The 21999-nt window shown below is 43.1% G+C and overlaps 2 protein-coding genes across 2 annotated transcripts; both read left to right on the top strand.

Moving 5' to 3' along the window:
- Positions 1-86: 86 nt before the first annotated feature.
- slc26a11 (solute carrier family 26 member 11) lies at positions 87-10126 on the top strand. Its single transcript, XM_071525127.1, has 14 exons — positions 87-208; positions 1099-1370; positions 1876-2068; positions 2567-2652; positions 3329-3551; positions 4251-4429; positions 4524-4596; positions 5138-5249; positions 5355-5410; positions 7077-7217; positions 7309-7436; positions 8197-8296; positions 8449-8582; positions 8741-10126. Exons 2-14 carry the CDS (start codon positions 1155-1157, stop codon positions 8846-8848), a joined length of 1749 nt encoding a protein of 582 aa, XP_071381228.1. The 5' UTR covers positions 87-208; positions 1099-1154; the 3' UTR covers positions 8849-10126.
- Positions 10127-14314: 4188 nt separating this feature from the next.
- On the top strand, positions 14315-21936 carry LOC139648895 (scavenger receptor cysteine-rich domain-containing protein DMBT1-like; the record flags this gene model as incomplete). The annotated part of the gene is made up of 10 exons (XM_071525139.1): positions 14315-14360; positions 15091-15415; positions 16950-16971; positions 17573-17879; positions 18161-18481; positions 18809-19270; positions 19510-19836; positions 20257-20577; positions 20869-21189; positions 21517-21936. Coding segments are annotated over exons 1-10 (2872 nt in total), but the record flags the coding sequence as incomplete, so codon positions are not given.
- Positions 21937-21999: the final 63 nt, after the last annotated feature.

Here is a 21999-nt window from a genome sequence, read left to right as displayed (position 1 = left end):
TTTGGTCACATGACAGCGGTCACATGAGAAGCTGTTGCGGTTCCAAAAAACGAGGAAGTATTTTTTTTCTGTCTCTCTCTCTCTCTCTCTCTCTCTCTCTCTCTCTGTCTCTGCGTCTCTTTTTGAGGAAGTGGTTTTAAATGAAACTTATAACTTATAATCACAGCAAAACTAAAGCATAATGTAACAGAAGACGGGCTCGTATTGGGTAAGATTCTATTCTATTCTATTGTTTTATATTCTGTTCTAATTTGTGTTGACATACATCTCACACCTACATCTTACATACTAATCTGAAATGTATTCATGTTCATATGTTATTTATGTTCTTACACTTTTGTCAATTTAATGTTTCACTATTCAGTTTTAGAGAGATACTATATAACAACAAAACTTTAAAATATCACTCATGCTATAATAGTTTTACCTATAGCATGCTATGGGTCAAAATTATTCAACAGAAAATCTTATAGTAATACCATAGGGGATAAACAAAATACCATAAAGTATGATAAGGTCATATAAACTCCCTATAGGAATATTATAGGAATATTGGTGATTTTTTGTAAGGGAGCCGTATTACTCATGGATGATGATGCAGAAAAAGCTCTGGCTGTTGTAAAATCAGCATTGGTCAGAAACAGCTAGCAAAGCACTGACCTTTAACCAAATTGTCATATGATTATAGAAGTCCACAAAGCAGTTTTGACTTCAGAGATAATAGACCTGTTTTCTGTCCTCAGGCTCTGCATCAAACCACTAAACAAGAATAGCTGAATCTGAAAAGAGAAGTGTATTAACTGATTACTTGTGTGTAACCTAACCTAACCTGTTGGCCTTGCTGCGCTGGATATTTGCTCAGGAGGACACACACACACACACACACACACACACAGCACATCTCCAAGCAGCACTTCCCATCAGCTGATAGGAGCAGATTCACTGATTAGTCACATTTAAAAAAAAAAAAAGGAGAAATCCTAGTGCATGCAGTCAAATGTGTAAAGAAGGCAATGTGTTCATAGTCCATTTGCTGAGGAAAGAAAATCGGTCTGTATCTTTGTGCACTTATAGCTCTCTATTCATCTCCATCCGCAGCCTTCCTCCCCTCCAGGGCTTCTCCACCCTCCTTCCTCACCTCTGACCCTCGTACGATGGAGCGTCCTCTGGTGGGAGGCGTCTCGGCCCGGGGCAGGATGGAGGCCTGCTGCTCCTACAGCACGCTGAAGGCCTGGCTGCCCGTCCTGTCCTGGCTGCCCCGGTACAATCTGAGGTGGCTGCAGATGGACCTGATAGCGGGCCTCACCGTCGGCCTGACCACGGTGCCGCAGGCCCTGGCGTACGCCGAAGTAGCAGGCCTTCCTGTGCAGGTGAGTCTCTGCTGGGCGGCGTTCTGTCATCAAGCTGTGTTAAGTAATCTGTACGGCTGAATGAGGATGTCACTGTAAAATTTGAGATGTCAGTAACTATAAAACCTTACATATACAAACCCTACATGAGCAGAGCAGTGCTGAAAAAGCAACTGAGCAAGTCTGCATAGTTAGTTTTTGTAGTTTGGATAAATAAAGAATAACTATAAACAGACTCGCATACTGATGAGCAGCTAAATGTTGTGCCACTTCTTATGTTTTACCATTTCTTTGCCACTGTCTTCCATAATACTCACATAACAATTTCCTCTCTGTCACCCATCACATCATAAATTTATGGATTTAGTTTCCTTTCTGTCACATTCCCTTCTCCTCCCTCTCTCTCTCAACCATTTTCTTCATTCCCTTTCCTATGATCTTATTCATTAACATCACATTCTATCATTCTATGTAATTTTACTGATGCTTTTGCTCTCTTCTAATTCATAAACCTGTCTCTCCACAGTTCGGCCTGTACTCTGCCTTCATGGGGGGGTTCATCTACACCCTCCTCGGGACCTCCAAGGACGTGACCCTGGGTCCCACGGCCATCATGTCCCTCCTGTGCTCCTCCCTGGTGGGGGGGCGGCCCGGCCGAGCCGTGCTCCTCAGCCTCCTGTGTGGCGTCATCCAAGCTGCCATGGCGTTATTGAGATTAGGTAAGGGAGGAGATCGCTGTTGTCGTGTGGAAATTATTTTCATGTTCAGTTGAAGGTCGTCTGTCAGCTAAGAAATTTCTACGAAACCCTTGCGCTTAAAAAAGCCTTTCAAAACCTACTGGTCCAACAATGCATGGCCGTCAAGCTATAAACAAAAAAACAAGGCTATTTTTTAGTTCTTGGAAAGTTGCACACAAGGTTTTCACTCGACAGGGACAGTAGATTGTTAGATAGAGAGAGGGAGTGGATTTAGAGAGGGATGGAGGGGATGTTTAATGACAGAAGAGCAGAGATTGTGGAGAAGCAGGAAGTCAGTTTATGAGTGCGGCAGAGCCACTTCCTACCACTGTGTCAATGACTTCCTGTGTCTAACCAGACACAGTTTGTGAAAGGCTCTACAGGTTCTATCTTGTATCTATTGATCTCAGTCATGGTTTTGGTTCTTGATCCAAAGTCACAGATCTGTATATCACTTGTTGCATTGCTTGTCGTCTGCAGGGTTCCTGTTGGACTTCATCTCCTTTCCTGTAATAAAAGGCTTCACCTGTGCTGCTGCAGTAACCATAGGCTTTGGCCAGGTCAAGGTGCGAGTTAAGCACACTCTCACACACTCGCACACACACACACACACACACACACACACACATACAGAGATAGAGACAGAGAAGCACACACCTTCCAAAGCCACAAAGCAAATAGCTCCTGTTCTCAATACCTTAGTTCTGGAGTCCGCTGCTTGTTCAAGTTCAAGTTCAAGTTTATTTGTTTATTATTACGTTTATTAAGTGCAAAGTGTTATTTAGTGCAAAGTCACAGAGTTGTCTCAATACACTTTATAAAACGCTAATATATCAAGAATGAAAAGTGATTAACATGTACATAGAATAAAATAAAACCAGTAAGGTAAGCAATCACGTTATGATCAGTACTTTGAAATAAGATCTGTCTTTAATTGGGAGCCAGTGTAAGGAGGTTTTATCATCATAGGAATGCTGGATTTGTGTCAGCCATTTCTACCATTTAATTGGGGGATTGTGAGACGATCGGGTGCATGGGTCCTGGGTCTGAATATGGCCTGGGACCTTTGTCTCTCTCTCTCTCTTCATCTTTCTTATGTCTCTCTACTGCGATCTATCTAAAAAATGCAAAAACCCCACTGTGTTCAAAATCTCAAACAGAGAGTCAAATAAAAGGATGGAAGGAAACATTAGATCAGAGCCACAACTCTCCTTCAGTGACAGTGTTTATTTCTGTGTCTAGAACATACTGGGGCTCAAAGGTGTTCCCCAGGAGTTCTTCCTGCAGGTTTACTACACGTTCTACAAGATCCCAGAGGCGCGGGTAGGTGACGTGGTCCTGGGTCTGCTGTGTCTCACTCTGCTGGTCATGTTGACGCTGATGAAGACGAGTCTGGGCCCCCCGTGTGACGACTCTCCCACCTACTCCAGAGTCGCCAGCAGAATGGTGCGGGGCGTTGCTACTGGTCAGTACCTGTGTGTGTGTGAGAGTGAATGCGTCTATCTTTTTATATGCATGTATGCCTATGTCCATGTTTTAATTTTACAAAAGATAAAAAAAAATACTGTAGAAAACTGAGATACTAGCTCTAAGATTGAAAACCTCCAGTGAGAAAAAAGTAAATTCTTGAGCTTTATACACAAAGTCCAAGGCACTCTAAATCCAGTAAGGAGAGAAGAGACTAAAAGGTAGAAATTTTAAAAAGCCTTAATTGTCATGGATTAGAGCCAATGCGTTTCGAGCATAATGACTAAAAAAAACAAAGAAAAGATAAAGAAATGTGAGGGCAAAACCTGAGGGTAAAACATTGCTACAAATAAACACTAAAGAGCATCATTCCAGTGTGCATGTATTTTCTTTTCTTTATCTTTAGTGATTCATGGTGTTGTGGTCAAGGTTGTTGTTGTTTTTTTTACATGTGCATACACATCTTTTTGCTGCATGTTTTACTTTTTTTAAAGATCATTTTTTGGGGCATTTTCGAAAGTTTAAAGTACAGATAGACATGAAAGATTGGGAGAGGGAAGGGGATGACAGGGGATGACAAAGGTCCTGCTGGGTCGAATTCGAACCCAGGACGTTGTGTTTACATGGTATGTGCCTTAGACCACTAAGCCACCAGGACCCAATCTTCCTCCTTTTCTGTGCCTCCTGTCCCGTCCAGTGCGTAACGCCCTGGTAGTGGTGGCTGCATCCTTTGTGGCGTTTTCCTGGGACGCTTACGGTTATCAAGTCTTCACCATCACCGGGAAAACGTCTAAGGGGCTCCCGCCGTTCAGGCCGCCGCCCACCACCGACACCACGGCCAACGGCACTGTTGTCACCTTTGGAGAGATTGTAGAGGTGATCATTTGAGTTACAACTTTTTCAAAATCGCTCTGCTTCATAACAAGTGCATCACAGCTGGATAAGCGGGCCTGTCTGTCTGTTTGGGCAGGATTTTGGAGGAGGGCTTGCTGTGATTCCTTTCATGGGTCTGTTGGAGAGCATTGCTATTGCTAAAGCTTTTGGTAAGTTTCTTCTCTTTCCAATTCTTTTAATCCTTTAGTCACAATCAGCACGTTTTTTTTTTTTACAACAGTACTTTGTTACACATTTAACTAACATGAAATAAATCAGGCCAGATAAGCAAAGAGGGGTTTATCAGGTGGTTGACCGGTAGGGATGGGACAATATATTAAAATGTAATATATCGCAATACAAAAATGTGACAATACGTATCGTGGGGCAGAAAAATGAATTGTGATGTTAGCTACATTTTATTCTGCTGTAGTAATCACAAATGAGACAGCTTGCCCATCACAACTTCACAAGCTCTCCATCCAAATTGTATTATTTGCACTTTGTAATGACATTTTTAAACTGTTGTTTACATTCTAGCAAGCCAGTGGCATTGCTAGATTTGTAGCTCAGAAATAAACATAAATTCTGCACAGTCAGACTTTGTTGTCATTGAACTTTTTGTTTATTTCATTGTATCATGGTTCTATCGAATCGTGAATCCCATATCGCTTGACCAGTTGATCTTGACTCTGTGTTTCTCTCTCTCAGCCAGTCAGAACGACTACAGGATCGACGCCAACCAGGAGCTGTTTGCAATTGGTCTGACCAACATCATGGGCTCCTTTGTGTCAGCCTATCCTGTCACTGGCAGCTTTGGAAGGTGTGTGTGTGTGTGTGTGTGAGAGAGAGAGAGAGAGAGAAAGAGAGAGAGCATCAGATATCAGATATTTACAGTGTGCTAATAATGTGTTCTCTTCCTCTGCAGGACAGCGGTGAACTCCCAGACAGGAGTGTGCACTCCAGCTGGAGGGATTGTCACTAGTGAGTCCCAACACTTTCAACTTTCACACTATCTGCCTGCTCTCTCTTTCACCCTCTTTCTGTGTTATCATGTATTTTTTCCACTTCTCATTTCCTGGCTTCCTCTCTCCCCCTCCCTCTCCTCTGTAAGGAGTCTTCTCCATACCGTCTTTCATTCTCAGTGAGCGGTCTCTGCCTCTCCCCAGTGGTCACATGTGGTAGTGTTGCTATCATAATAACTCATGTTTGTTTGTTGTTGTTTTAAGATAAGGAAAACTTTATTGTCCTTCAAGGGGAAATTGAATTCAATACTGCTGCTGTTAAAAGAAGTAACAAAACAGGCTTTAACAGATGTGGACAGATAGGTTACAATAGAAGACAACATACTGACAGTATTACAAACAAACTGACTGACAGTATTACCCTGGGAGTTTGTCATTTATTTGTATTTACAGATAGAGAAGGCATACATAGAACACAAATATTCCTTTGTTTCTGTCCACCCCCTTCCAATACACACTGCCCATAGGACACTTAATACTCATAACAGGGTTCCTACGCAGGTCTGGAAAGTCTGGAAAAGTATTAAAAATGAATTTGATCATTTCCAGGTCTTGAATAGTTTGGGAATTTGAAAAAATGTCTGGAAAACTATGGAAAATGTTGTGGTTCAGGTCCAATACACACATGATTATAGCTTTTATGTTGTTGTAGACCCACTTTGAGTCCACAGTTTTTGTTGATGTGAAGAATAATGTTCAGATAGAGGGATACTCTTATTACCCAGCCACTGTCAGCATGCATTACATCAAATACCGACCAAAATCAAATCCAGTCAAGAACATAGGGTCTGGGAAAAATATGGAATTTTAAAATGGAAACCGTGTAGGAACCCAGCCAATCATCTCACATATTCTGATATTTGTCGCTGTGAAGGACAGTCTTCATCTATACAGTGATATGACCTAGTTAGCAGGGGCAAGATGTCTATCTGCGTAAATCATATTGAACACCAGACAAAATCTTCAAAACAAATCAAGGTCTGGAAAAAGTATGGAATTTTTTAATTGAAAATGTGTAGGAACCCTGTAATAAAAACTTAGCACACAAATGAATGAGACACAAATCTGCACAACACTAACTATAACAGCTGAGGAGTCAGAGAAGAACAGAAGGGAAGGAAAGGGATAGGCAACAGTAGACAACATGGGAGCTGTGCAGTCGTCAGTCGCACACCATTGTTATATAATACATGATTTGTTATATGATACATGATTGCTCAGGCAAAGTTTTCAGTTCATCAAAGTGAGCGATCATAGAGCCCCAAATAGAATTTGCTAACTGTGTAAGTTATCTTTTCTAGTTTCAAATAAAACATCAAATCACTTAGGCATGATGATGTCTTTGGTGGGTTTGGTGACATGATTCTCCTCCACACCAGGGAAGAAGCAAAGGCAATGTTGTGCTTTTGTTGACTTTGTTTGATCATCATCTGAAACACCAAAAATAGCTATTTCTCACACATTTTCCATTCTCTCTCTCTCTCTTTCTCTCTCTTTGTGCATGTGTGGTTGCTTGAGTGTATTTTATTTTTAGGTGTGTCGAGCTATTCTGTTCTTGGTTTGGAAGTGAGATGTTTCACTGAAGAAGATCTACAGTCTCCCTCTCTGTCTGTGTCTCTCTCCAGGTGTGATAGTGCTGCTTTCCTTGGCATTCCTCATGCCGGCCTTCTACTACATTCCCAAAGCTTCTCTGGCAGCAGTTATCATCTGTGCCGTAGCTCCCATGGTGGATTACCGCGTCGTGGCTAAGATGTGGAGGATACGCAGTGAGTTTTAACTGATGTGTCTTCAATGCTTGTGTAGGTTTGTGTTCATTTATGTGTTTGTTTGTCTCATGCTCGTGTCTTCCTTCCACAGAGCTGGACCTGCTGCCTTTCTCTGTGACCTTCCTGATGAGTTTCTGGGCGGTGCAGTATGGCATCGTAGGAGGGATGGCTGTATCTGGAGCCATGCTGCTGTACAACATCGCCAGACCCAAATTAAAGGTAGTATAACATTGCATTTGTGTGCAAGAGTGAGTGAGATACTTAAAGGAAAAATCAACTCTAAAACACTTTAACACTGTTAAAAAAAACAGCTATTGGCGATGTACCTTGCAATCCTGGTTCCATTTTGTTGTTTAGTGGTGTATTTTTCCTATTACCTATTATTAGCTACAATGGAATTTAATGGGAGAAAAAATGTCAACCATCTAAATATCAATGGTAAACGTCAAGTGTCAGACCCTCAGAATCAAAGACCAAGGGCTTCTTTTCTGGAGCCGCCATTCAGCATCGACATTCAACAATCATACAGGGATAAATCCATCTTAGAAGAGGCAGAGATACAATTTTCTCCACTGACTCATAGCCTCAATAGACCAGAATGCAATGCAGCCACAAGACATGTTGTATTTTGAGTAAGGGGCACGACTCTTGACTTTTTCTTGACTGGAGAATCTCTCACTCCGCTATCACTATTGCTCTCTCCACCTACACCTATAACCCACAGCTGAATGCAACAAGTTCAGGCCCGTTCTTCTGTTGTTGTTGTGGTTGTTGTTGAAAGTCATTCTGGGAAATGTAGGAAAGCTAGATGAAGTAGACATAGTCAAAGCGGGTTAAGGGAAAGTGGGTACAACAAAAAAAGTAAATTACAACACTCAGAAAATAACTCGTGGAGTGCATTGAATCACACATTGATGATATCTAAGAGTGTGTCCGAGGTTGGTTTTTCCCTTTAACCATGTGTGCTGACTGTGTGCAGGTATCTGATCATGGCGTGCTGGTGATGGAGCTGGGCAGTGGGCTCAGTTTTCCCGCCACAGAGTACCTCAGCCACATCATACACACTCAGGCTCTGCAGGGTAAGGGTTCGTCTGCTCCCCTCTCTTTGTTGAGGACACTTTGTTTCTGAAGGCTGTAGCTGCTACATGAAATACTAACATGTTTCCTCCTCCTTTCCTCTCCTTCCACTAAACATCTCTCCCCTGGCCTTCCCTCCCTGTCGCTCCCTCAGCTTCTCCTCCACGGTCGGTAGTCCTGGACTGCCATCATGTCAGCACCATAGACTACTCAGTGGTCAGTGAGCTCAGCGACCTGCTGAGGCAGTTCAAACTACGAGGAGCGGTGCTGGTCTTCTCCAGACTGCAGGTACCACCTTTACCTCTCACTGCATTTCTGGGTACAGAGGATTTGTATTGGCCGACATACTTTTTAAACAATTTCTCTCTCTCTCTCTCTGTCTGTCTACCTACCAATCTCTTTCTATCACTATCTGCCCTTCCTTCCTAACTTGCTTCCCTCCTTAGCCCTCCGTTCTGCAGGTTCTGCTAGCAGCGGATCTGCCAGATCTCCGGCACACAGACAGTGTGGAGGCGGCGCTGCAGATCAAGCTGGGAACCCGCCTCAACGACTGACCCGACAACTGTCCAATCACAAGCTGGACTGATGATTTTTGATGCTGCACAGAAGCAATGCAGCCACAGACTGATCACTGACACTTTCCCTCTGGGCCAATCAGGCCACAGTGGAGCTGAACAGTGATGATCTACCTCCAACGAGTCGTTTAGTGACTACCAAGTTGTTTGGTGATGCCAGTTACCAAGTGATATACTTTTTTGACAACAATTGTTGCCCTTTGAAGATCTTTGCATCTGCTAATCTTGACATTTCAAGTCATTTTGGAATCTCTTTAGCATTGAGTTACAACACTACAACAAAACTTGGCCCAAATTCTATCCTAGTATCATGTGTTATAGCGTCGTTTTTGTTCTTTTGTCAAAGATGCAGATTCCTTGTTACTTATATCAGGACATTCTGTAGCTTTCTGTCCTTTATGAATGAAGACTTGAGAGAAGGAAATAATCTGATACAAACTATATCTCTCTATCTGAAGTACATAGTGGAGCGGGATCAGAGCAAATCTGGCCATAGAGAATAAGAAAAGGGATCTAAGTGTGTAGGAATAAAGAATAGATGGGAAGGAAGTTGACACCCATGAAACTAGTACACCAAATACCACCTAACATTATGAGGTTTCTCCCAAGTAACACAGATGTTTTACTTATCTAGGTAAAAGGAAAGGTTAAAATATTGCAATTTTTCTAATTGAACTAAATCACCATGTTTATACAATGATTTTTCTCTGAGTTGTAACTGGTTCTCCCACAGAGCTTGTACCTTATTTGTGTTCACATTCTGGATAAAGGTTTATATTGTTGTGTGTGTGGCTGTGTGTGTGTGTGTGTGTGTGTGTGTGTGTGTGTGTGTGTGTGTGTGTGCGTGCGTGTCTGTGTGTATGTTTTAGTTGATCATTTAGAAAGAGAGAAGTCCTCTTGAATATTGTATGAAGAACTCAACACTGAAGATGTTATTGATATGAAAAAAATCTTTTGGTATCAAAATGTGCTTTTCAAATGTTATATATATTGTATTTTTCCATTTATTCTGCACTGTGCACTATGTGACATTGATGAAGATACACTAAAGGATGGTTTTGTTGGTACTGTAGACAGATAATAACCAAGCCTCAGAGTTTCAGAATAACTAGGTTGCTATTAATAATCTTATTGGTCTTACAGGGACTTTCACTCTAAATTCTGGTAGTTTGTTTTAGTATTTTACACACATTTTGGATTACCCAATCAGAATAAGAAGAAAGCAATAAAAGCTTACAATTACTTTGACTGCATATTAAATCCATCTTTTAACTTGCTTGTACTGTAGTATTTTTTTTTAATTCCTTCAACTATTATTTTCTTAATGTGTCCCCATGGAGAAATTGGAACAAATTTACAATTCAGGTTTTTCAGCATTACAAATTAATGGATGAGGTTAAGATGCCCATTTTACAGATTTACAGACTGAAAATGGAGGATGTGTATTTGCAAAGTGCTGCATGTCAGACAGAACAAACAGAAGGGGGGTGATGACTCAAGGAGTTATGTAAGGAAAATGTATGTGCGTGAAGGTACATCAAAGGACTCACAGTGGGGAGAAGTCGTATACCTGTGAGATGTGTGGCAAGACGTTCACTCAGTCCTGTGGCATGAGGACACACACGACTAAATCACCACAGCAGTTGGAGTAGAGGACTGAATGTCATATGTGATAAGAAATGAGACGTCAGTGTGAATGAGCGCAAGTCGTACAGTGATTAAAAGATCACTCATCCTTCTGGACAATTCCCTCTGTCCAGTTTTATTATCACAAAGTAAACAGTTGTATTTAACAAACCATTTGGGTTACAAATCAGCCTACATTATACACAAGCCTACATTGTATTGGTATTGGACTGAAACCTATAAAGTGCCCATAATGTTACCGTTGCATTTCCTTCTGTCATTTTGGCCTCTTTTAAGTCCAACGTTCATGTCTTTACCCTTCAGTATGCCACAAGTTAACTGGCTTGGCTGGCAAGTCTGAAAATAATAATAATAATAATAATAACTTTATTTGTATAGCACTTTTAAAAAAACAAAACAAAGTGCTTTACATACAATAAAACCCAAACAAGACAGTGATGTAAATGTACAACAACTAAATAAATAAAATAGGGTTGAATAATTAAAATAAATAAAAAATGGATATAAAGTCCTTGTGAAACTGAAGTCAACTATCTGCTGCATCCATCACTCTGAGCTCACTCGGCATCAGTAATGATCCACAGGCTGCAGCACTGGGAGCAGTGCACTTCCTGGTGAGAGATCAGTAACAAGATGTACTTGTGGATTGTTTGGCATCCCCAACCATTCCAACGAAATCAGTGTCCTCCTTTAAATAAAGGTTTTGGTTATGCTATTTCTTTATTGTCACAAAGGCTGGGTGCACATTGCCCCGAGCTGTAACAAGCCATGTGTACGCACATGGTATCTTAACAGGCATCGGCCTAACAGAGGTCAGCTAAAGCTAAACAGTCGTCCATCATCCAGAGCCGACTGAACACATGCGTTCAAGCACCTGATGTCGCGCATTAAAACACTCAACTAATTGTATCATTAAAAAAGCTATCTTATATAAGCAGTAAGTATGAGAAGCAAGCTTGCAACAAATGCCCTCCCATTACACATGACTTTAATTTTTGTAGTATGAAAACGTTTAAATCATGTAGGTCTATGGTGTGGTACTGCGTTGGAAAGTAGTGTGTACTTGGCCTTAATTCTTCCTGATGGGCCTGCAAAATAAATTATTTTTTTACTGTGTTTTGTCTTGATAAAATATGATTTATAGCTGGTATTAACATTGTATGGATGTGGCTCATATGATAAACTACAGGAAGAAATCATGTAATGGTTGTGCCACCGTTTAGCCCAGAGACTATTCCTGTCAGTCCTCATGGTTTTGAATTTTATTTCATGAACCTACAAACTTAAACATGAGCTGTGTAGTAGTAGTAGAAGTATGGATTTATAAATATACAATTGAAAAGAGTCATTTGCTTTGTCTAAAGGTTCATACTGCATACTATCTACTAAATCAAGGGTGTCAAACTCAGTGTCAGTGACGGCCACACCGTGAATCTGTAATCAAGTCAAGAGCCAAAGACTAATCCATATTGTTGTTTAACTGAACAAGGCAAACTGATGATCTTTGACCATGCTTTTAATGTCATGGTTGTGACTTTTGCCTTGTCTAGGTTTTGTATTTCTTTGTATGTTTCCCTGTCTAGTTCATTTAGTTCTTCGTGTACCATGTTACCTGTCTGCCCCAGCTGTGTCTAATTTGTAATCACCCCCCATGTGTATATTAGTCTTGTTCCCCAGTCAGTCTTGGTCGGATCATTGTGTTATGTTACTTGTGTCAGTTTGTGTAGAGCACTTGTTTTTTGGTTTCCTGTGTCACCTGCTATCTGTTCAATTAAACACCCAGTCTTGGGGTTTTGATCACAACCTGCCTCGCTGTCCTGCGTTTGGGTCCTCACCACACCTCCCCGTGACATTTAAATGGTCCATATTTCCCACTAACATACAAGATCCTTCACATGAAGCTTTTAACATTACAAGTCAGCAGCTCTGCAATCTTCATAGCACTTAGTCAAGCAAAATAGTCAATTATGGGGAAGTTTAACTTTTTACATCTAACTCTATAACTATAACTCTATAACAATGGCACTAACAGTGCTGGGTTAAGGTTTCGACCCTCACTAAGGCCAGCCATGATAAAAATGTATATTCATGATAAAATAAGATACTTCAGATAAAAACACCCACCAAATGCCATGTTACGCTGTTAACGTCTGTTGTGTATCGTGTGATTTTCAGTTGGTTTGATTTCCAGGCATCTTAATTTATTAAGATTTATTTTAAATTGTGAATGTTATGAGCAAGTATAGGAGTAGGCAATATGAGCTGTCAGACAAAACTATGTTTCTGCCTGATTGTCTGTGTGTGTTTGGGAGTTTTATTTTGTATTTGAGTTGGACTTCCATTTTTCCAAATTAATGAATTCTCCAAGTTAAGTATTTGAACTACATTGTAGGGTTCTTAAGAAGTGTTGCAAAACAGAACAGAACAAAGTATCAGAACAAAGCATCAAGTCAAACTCAAGTCAAGTTTACCTAGTATCATTAAACATAAAAGAGGAAGTTAGAGTTTGGAATTATGATGGCCAAAATTTACAGGAAGGTGCACAATGTTTCCAACAAATCACGATTAGAATGACACATCAGTGTGATCAAACACTTTAAATCACATTTGTAAGCTATATGAGAAGAATGAGAAAGGTCACCTACTACGGTGCAATTTTGTTTCCAGGTTTGTTCCTTGCAGGGCGCATTCAAAGAGACAGTTGATCCTAATTTCAAACTAACCAATTTGTTTCAATCTTTGCAAGGAAGCTTATGATAAAAAAACATTTACTTCTTGCAAAGCCAGACAGTTAAATACACTGGAGAAAGACAGGAAATATGGGGTCCAACTTATATTACAGGTCATGGGCTGGATTCAAACCAACAATGGTGCAAGCACATGGTGTACAGCACTGCTTGCTGAAACAAGATGCACAACAAATGCCCAAAATTAAATTCATGCATGATGACATCTTTTGAGATTTATGATCAATTTTGAATTAAATTAAATTATCATGGGTAACTGACATCAGGGGAATCTGCAAATGGTATAAATAATACAAAATAGTAGTTTTTATAGTCAGTTCATAATTGAATTTAGGTCAAATACCTCTTCCATATAGTTAATGAAAAACTTTGATGTTTGATGTTCTCTGTCATTTTAGTTATTGCTGTTGACAAAAGGTGGTAACAAGTGGGTCAGCCAGAAGATACTCTGTCTGGAATGTGCAAACTTCTGAAGACCGCCGTATTGTTCTCCAACAACACTGATTGTAGTAAAATAAACATATTGACTCAGGATTTACGGTTCTCAGGATTTACGGTTATAACCTATTTGTGTTTGTCAGTGATGTTTGAATTTCATCACCTAAAGATCTTTTTTTTTATTTTAATTAATAAGTAACTCTTTTGCTATTATATCAGTGAAAGATTTCCCTCATTTACCAATAGTCACATGGTCTTTCGGACTCCAGTGTAGGCTTATAAATTCTCACATCCTCCCTCACTGCTGGACTCCCCAACAAACTGTTTCACTCACCAGGGGATTCCTAAACAACCTCTGCAAGGTAAGTAAAGAGGCAGAGAATAAACACTCTGTCGTGTAACTTCATGTATTTTCTGCTCTTAATAAATTGTGATTTGTGCTTGGTAGCATAATTTGAAAATGCAATTTTATGAATATGCATTTGTCATTTCACTGACCAAGTCAACTGAGTTTGCAGTTTGCTGTAGTTTGTCTAGATTTCTCTTTCATCCATTTTCAGCAGGTTTGTGTCTGATCTGCTGGATGCGGCCCATAATGAGGGTGACTGGGGGAATGTTGTTACTCCTGTTCATGCAGACTGTTACAGGAAGCACCGCAGGTAAACTGACATCATCTTGGATTAGACATCTTAAAAGACCAGCCTGATCTTTTTCAATTAATAATAGAAAACATGAGTGTTGTGAAGATTTTCTTTGGGTTGCTTTGAGCAGATTCTTTAGGGAAGTTTTTCCTCCATTTTCTATGTGCTAGCTGGGGATGGGCCTCCATTAAAACACTTTAATAAGATGTAGCCCCAACCTCGCTTCTCCACACAAATCCAAAATAACATAATGACCACAAAAATCGAGTTTAACTGGATACTTTGATGCTTGTTTTGTTCAAAAAAGGCAAAGCCAAAGTGCTGTATACATTTATTGAAACATTTAAGAAATAATTAGCTTACTGTATATTCATTTTAAAACAATAAATCTAATAACATTCTCAAAAATATTAATATACAAATGTTTAAAGATTGCTAACAACCTCATATTCCAAAATGAGTTTAATTCCATTCCAAGAGCATGGTCACACTTTCAAACTGTGGATATATTTATTTATTTTGAACAATTCTATTCAAATGAGAATTTGAAGATTCTTGTATATTTGTCATAATTGTATAATGGTGTTCATAGAATACCTAAAACACATTATCCATTATCCATTATTAAGCACAGCATCTCATCATTTATGTCACTTCCATGTAATGTTTTCGTTTTCTCAATTTTCACTGGAAAAACTACTGGAAATTCACAACCGCATGTATCAAACCGTTCTTGCACTTTTCACAGAAACACTAGTCCTCAGCTGTGATGAATGTCATGGCCAAGCCAGCTGCCTGGAGTTGCCTGTCAGACAGGAGCGAGGCGACACCTTCACCAGCCAGGCCTTCTCTTGTGTCTGTAAGGACGGCTTCGTAGGTGATGGCCTCGCCTGTTACAGTACAAAACTCTGCAGTGACTCCTCCTGCTGTCGCCAAGGTTACCGCTGGTCACCAGAGAACGGCTGCGTGGACATTGACGAGTGCTCCCTCCCAGACCCGCCCTGCACCCATCCTCAGCTCTGTCAGAACACACCTGGCTCCTTCGAATGCCTGGTGCCTCCCTCCAATGCCAGATCGAGCCACGACTCGGGCACCGATCCCCGCTCTGTTCAGTTCCACTGTGGCGGCATGCCTTGTCCATTAGGCACGGACTGCACCCGTGTCAATGGGACCCTCCTCTGCGTAGACCCTTGTGAGCACTACACCGTACTGGATGACGCCTGGCGTGCAACAGATAACAGATTAAATGGTGTCCCACACTGTGACCAACATGTTAACTGGCAAGGATGGTATCGCCTGTTCCTGGGGCAAACCAGTGCTCATATACCAGAGAGATGTGTGGATAAATACATGTGTGGAACCGACGCTCCTCTATGGATAAGAGACCCTCATCCCACACATTCAGATGAAATTGTACAACGCAGCGTCTGCGGCCACTGGAACGGCGACTGCTGCTACTTTCCCTCAACTCCTATCCATGTCAAATACTGTTATGGAAACTACTATGTCTACAAGCTTGTGATGCCAGACTATTGCTCTCTTGCTTACTGTGCAGGTATCACTCCAATGCAAATATTTACATACTAATTTCATCTATTCATTTTAATGTTACAAGAAAATACATAATATCTATATCCAAAACCATTGGAGAAATTGTTCTCCGTCTGAACTGTATGAACACTTGTCAACTATGACACATTAAATGTTGCACTGCTTGTTTTTCATTTTGAATAGAAGTCAACATGACAGCACCTCCAACAAGACCTCCAACAAGACCTCCAACGGCAACTCCTTCAAGACCATCGGCCACTGCCACCACTCAACACCACCAGACGCCAGCAGACAACAGCACAGCAGCTGAGGGGCAGGTCCGCCTGGCCGATGGAGGGAACAGCTCCTGCTCTGGCAGAGTGGAGATCTTCCACCGTGGACAGTGGGGGACGGTGTGTGATGATGACTGGGATCTGGTTGATGCCCAGGTGGTGTGTAGACAGCTGGGCTGCGGCAGGGTCCTGTCAGCGCCACAGAATGCACGTTTTGGACAGGGCAGAGGGCCCATCTGGCTGGATGATGTCAGGTGCTCAGGCGGAGAATCGAAGCTCACAGAGTGCAGCCACCGAGGGTTCGGATCCCACAACTGTGGTCACCAAGAGGATGCTGGTGTCGTCTGTGAAGGTAAATACAAATATGTACAGCTGTAGGAATTACTGTCTCATTATGCCTGTGACAAGCTGACTGTTGCATATCTTCTAGTTGAAAGGATTTTCTTTGCCACCTGTTATAGAAGCATGATTACTCTAGTCTGCACCATACATTGCTGTCTGCAGACTGTACTAAATTGTTATTGTCCTCATCTGTGAGCAGAAGCTGTCCAATGTAGTTTTTCAATGATGTCATCATCTTGATGAAGTCCATCTTCAACCTGTCTCTCCTATCAACAACATTGTGTTTAATGTTTTTCTCTGTCAGCTGGTTCTCCAGTGAGGCTGGTCAACGGTTATTCTGATGACCGCTGTTCTGGCAGAGTGGAGGTCTACCATGTCGGCCAGTGGGGGACGGTGTGTGACGATGCCTGGGACCTGAATGATGCCCAGGTGGTGTGTAGACAGCTGGGCTGCGGCAGGGCGCTGTCAGCACCATCTGTGGCACATTTTGGCCAGGGCAGTGGACCGATCTGGTTGGATGATGTTGACTGTTCAGGAAATGAGCCATCGATAACAGACTGTAGACATCAAGGGTTTGGGTCCCACAACTGTGGTCACAATGAAGACGCTGCTGTGATCTGTGAAGGTAAATGTGTCTGCATTCTTTAAGTACACTATAGTTGTTATTGCTCACGTATAACTGGTGAATTTACTTTATCTGTGAGCATTCATTTAAACCACACAGAGTGGACATCATCTTGCAGCACAATAAGCCAAATTTACAGTAAAAAGAATAGATTGTGTTAAGAACATCATTACTAAATAGAGTTTAGAGAAACCGGCACCTATGCACAAAATAATCAGGAAGAACTACTGTGGAGAGACGGGGCATTTCTTTGTTAATTTTGGTGGCAGTGGGGCCTGCCGATGGCTTGTGGGTTCACAGAGATTTTTCTTTCGGTTCGACCAGCAGGCAACACCACAGTTACTACAGACGCACCGCCAACAGTCGCCGCCACCACTCAGGTGATAGCCGGCCCCAGCAGCACAACACCAGCAGACAACAGCACAGCAGCTGAGGGGCAGGTCCGCCTGGCCGATGGAGGGAACAGCTCCTGCTCTGGCAGAGTGGAGATCTTCCACCGTGGACAGTGGGGGACGGTGTGTGATGATGACTGGGATCTGGTTGATGCCCAGGTGGTGTGTAGACAGCTGGGTTGCGGCAGGGTCCTGTCAGCGCCACAGAATGCACGTTTTGGACAGGGCAGAGGGCCCATCTGGCTGGATGATGTCAGGTGCTCAGGCGGAGAATCGAAGCTCACAGAGTGCAGCCACCGAGGGTTCGGATCCCACAACTGTGGTCACCAAGAGGATGCTGGTGTCGTCTGTGAAGGTAAATACAAATATGTACAGCTACCGGAACTGATGTATTTATGTGACAAGCTAACTGTTGCATAACTTCTAGCTGAAAGGATTTTCTTTTCCACCTTTTATAGAATTTGGATTGCTCTATACCATACATTCCTATCTGCAGAATGCATCAAATGGTCGTTGCCATTTGCAAGCAGGAAGCTGTCCGATGTAATTTTTCAATGATGTCATCATCTTGATGAAGTCCATCTTCAACCTGTCTCTCCTATCAACAACATTGTGTTTAATGTTTTTCTCTGTCAGCTGGTTCTCCAGTGAGGCTGGTCAACGGTAATTCTGACCACCGCTGTTCTGGCAGAGTGGAGGTCTACCATGTCGGCCAGTGGGGGACGGTGTGTGACGATGCCTGGGACCTGAATGATGCCCAGGTGGTGTGTAGACAGCTGGACTGCGGCAGGGCGCTGTCAGCACCATCTATGGCACATTTTGGCCAGGGCAGTGGACCGATCTGGTTGGATGATGTTGACTGTTCAGGAAATGAGCCATCGATAACAGACTGTAGACATCAAGGGTTTGGGTCCCACAACTGTGGTCACACTGAAGACGCTGCTGTGATCTGTGAAGGTAAATGTGTCTGCATTCTTTAAGTACACTATAGTTGTTATTGCTCACGTATAACTGGTGAATTTACTTTATCTGTGAGCATTCATTTAAACCACACAGAGTGGACATCATCTTGCAGCACAATAAGCCAAATTTACAGTAAAAAGAATAGATTGTGTTAAGAACATCATTACTAGATGGAGTTCAGAGAAAGTGGCACCTATGCACAAAATAATCAGGAAGAACTACTGTGGAGAAACGGGGCATTTCCTTGTTAATTTTGGTGGCAGTGGGGCCTGCCGATGCCTTGTGGGTTCACAGAGATTTTTCTTTCGGTTCGACCAGCAGGCAACACCACAGTTACTACAGACGCACCGCCAACAGTCGCCGCCACCACTCAGGTGATAGCCGGCCCCAGCAGCACAACACCAGCAGACAACAGCACAGCAGCTGAGGGGCAGGTCCGCCTGGCCGATGGAGGGAACAGCTCCTGCTCTGGCAGAGTGGAGATCTTCCACCGTGGACAGTGGGGGACGGTGTGTGATGATGACTGGGATCTGGTTGATGCCCAGGTGGTGTGTAGACAGCTGGGTTGCGGCAGGGTCCTGTCAGCGCCACAGAATGCACGTTTTGGACAGGGCAGAGGGCCCATCTGGCTGGATGATGTCAGGTGCTCAGGCGGAGAATCGAAGCTCACAGAGTGCAGCCACCGAGGGTTCGGATCCCACAACTGTGGTCACCAAGAGGATGCTGGTGTCGTCTGTGAAGGTAAATACAAATATGTACAGCTACCGGAACTGATGTATTTATGTGACAAGCTAACTGTTGCATAACTTCTAGCTGAAAGGATTTTCTTTTCCACCTTTTATAGAATTTGGATTGCTCTATACCATACATTCCTATCTGCAGAATGCATCAAATGGTCGTTGCCATTTGCAAGCAGGAAGCTGTCCGATGTAATTTTTCAATGATGTCATCATCTTGATGAAGTCCATCTTCAACCTGTCTCTCCTATCAACAACATTGTGTTTAATGTTTTTCTCTGTCAGCTGGTTCTCCAGTGAGGCTGGTCAACGGTAATTCTGACCACCGCTGTTCTGGCAGAGTGGAGGTCTACCATGTCGGCCAGTGGGGGACGGTGTGTGACGATGCCTGGGACCTGAATGATGCCCAGGTGGTGTGTAGACAGCTGGACTGCGGCAGGGCGCTGTCAGCACCATCTATGGCACATTTTGGCCAGGGCAGTGGACCGATCTGGTTGGATGATGTTGACTGTTCAGGAAATGAGCCATCGATAACAGACTGTAGACATCAAGGGTTTGGGTCCCACAACTGTGGTCACACTGAAGACGCTGCTGTGATCTGTGAAGGTAAATGTGTCTGCATTCTTTAAGTACACTATAGTTGTTATTGCTCACGTATAACTGGTGAATTTACTTTATCTGTGAGCATTCATTTAAACCACACAGAGTGGACATCATCTTGCAGCACAATAAGCCAAATTTACAGTAAAAAGAATAGATTGTGTTAAGAACATCATTACTAGATGGAGTTCAGAGAAAGTGGCACCTATGCACAAAATAATCAGGAAGAACTACTGTGGAGAAACGGGGCATTTCCTTGTTAATTTTGGTGGCAGTGGGGCCTGCCGATGCCTTGTGGGTTCACAGAGATTTTTCTTTCGGTTCGACCAGCAGGCAACACCACAGTTACTACAGACGCACCGCCAACAGTCGCCGCCACCACTCAGGTGATAGCCGGCCCCAGCAGCACAACACCAGCAGACAACAGCACAGCAGCTGAGGGGCAGGTCCGCCTGGCCGATGGAGGGAACAGCTCCTGCTCTGGCAGAGTGGAGATCTTCCACCGTGGACAGTGGGGGACGGTGTGTGATGATGACTGGGATCTGGTTGATGCCCAGGTGGTGTGTAGACAGCTGGGCTGCGGCAGGGTCCTGTCAGCGCCACAGAATGCACGTTTTGGACAGGGCAGAGGGCCCATCTGGCTGGATGATGTCAGGTGCTCAGGCGGAGAATCGAAGCTCACAGAGTGCAGCCACCGAGGGTTCGGATCCCACAACTGTGGTCACCAAGAGGATGCTGGTGTCGTCTGTGAAGGTAAATACAAATATGTACAGCTGTAGGAATTACTGTCTCATTATGCCTGTGACAAGCTGACTGTTGCATATCTTCTAGTTGAAAGGATTTTCTTTGCCACCTGTTATAGAAGCATGATTACTCTAGTCTGCACCATACATTGCTGTCTGCAGACTGTACTAAATTGTTATTGTCCTCATCTGTGAGCAGAAGCTGTCCAATGTAGTTTTTCAATGATGTCATCATCTTGATGAAGTCCATCTTTAACCTGTGTCTCCTATCAACAACATTGCGTTTGTTTTTCTCTGTCAGCCGGTTCTCCAGTGAGGCTGGTCAACAGTTATTCTGATGACCGCTGTTCTGGCAGAGTGGAGGTCTACCATGTCGGCCAGTGGGGGACGGTGTGTGACGATGCCTGGGACCTGAATGATGCCCAGGTGGTGTGTAGACAGTTGGGCTGCGGCAGGGCGCTGTCAGCACCATCTATGGCACATTTTGGCCAGGGCAGTGGACCGATCTGGTTGGATGATGTTGACTGTTCAGGAAATGAGCCATCGATAACAGATTGTAGACATCAAGGGTTTGGGTCCCACAACTGTGGTCACAATGAAGACGCTGCTGTGATCTGTGAAGGTAAATGTGTCTGCATTCTTTAAGTACACTATAGTTGTTATTGCTCACGTATAACTGGTGAATTTACTTTATCTGTGAGCATTCATTTAAACCACACAGAGTGGACATCATCTTGCAGCACAATAAGCCAAATTTACAGTAAAAAGAATAGATTGTGTTAAGAACATCATTACTAAATAGAGTTTAGAGAAACCGGCACCTATGCACAAAATAATCAGGAAGAACTACTGTGGAGAGACGGGGCATTTCTTTGTTAATTTTGGTGGCAGTGGGGCCTGCCGATGGCTTGTGGGTTCACAGAGATTTTTCTTTCGGTTCGACCAGCAGGCAACACCACAGTTACTACAGACGCACCGCCAACAGTCGCCGCCACCACTCAGGTGATAGCCGGCCCCAGCAGCACAACACCAGCAGACAACAGCACAGCAGCTGAGGGGCAGGTCCGCCTGGCCGATGGAGGGAACAGCTCCTGCTCTGGCAGAGTGGAGATCTTCCACCGTGGACAGTGGGGGACGGTGTGTGATGATGACTGGGATCTGGTTGATGCCCAGGTGGTGTGTAGACAGCTGGGTTGCGGCAGGGTCCTGTCAGCGCCACAGAATGCACGTTTTGGACAGGGCAGAGGGCCCATCTGGCTGGATGATGTCAGGTGCTCAGGCGGAGAATCGAAGCTCACAGAGTGCAGCCACCGAGGGTTCGGATCCCACAACTGTGGTCACCAAGAGGATGCTGGTGTCGTCTGTGAAGGTAAATACAAATATGTACAGCTGCAGGAATTACTATCTCACTATGTATGTGGCAGGCTGACTG

Source organism: Centroberyx affinis, unplaced genomic scaffold, assembly GCF_046629955.1.
Source record: "Centroberyx affinis isolate AG114_WGS23_722 - 3 ecotype Tasmania unplaced genomic scaffold, CSIRO-AGI_Caff_v1 ptg001272l_1, whole genome shotgun sequence".
Classification (NCBI taxonomy): Eukaryota; Metazoa; Chordata; class Actinopteri; order Beryciformes; family Berycidae; genus Centroberyx; species Centroberyx affinis.
This window is presented reverse-complemented; position numbering and strand designations above follow the sequence as displayed.

Bases quoted from the DNA above. Each gene is read 5' to 3' on its own strand.
- slc26a11 (XM_071525127.1), top strand. From the start codon at position 1,155: ATGGAGCGTCCTCTGGTGGGAGGCGTCTCGGCCCGGGGCAGGATGGAG. The intron at 7,218-7,308 runs GTGAGTTTTAAC...TTCCTTCCACAG, and splicing joins TAAGATGTGGAGGATACGCA to AGCTGGACCTGCTGCCTTTC. The intron at 8,297-8,448 runs GTAAGGGTTCGT...TCGCTCCCTCAG, and splicing joins ACACACTCAGGCTCTGCAGG to CTTCTCCTCCACGGTCGGTA.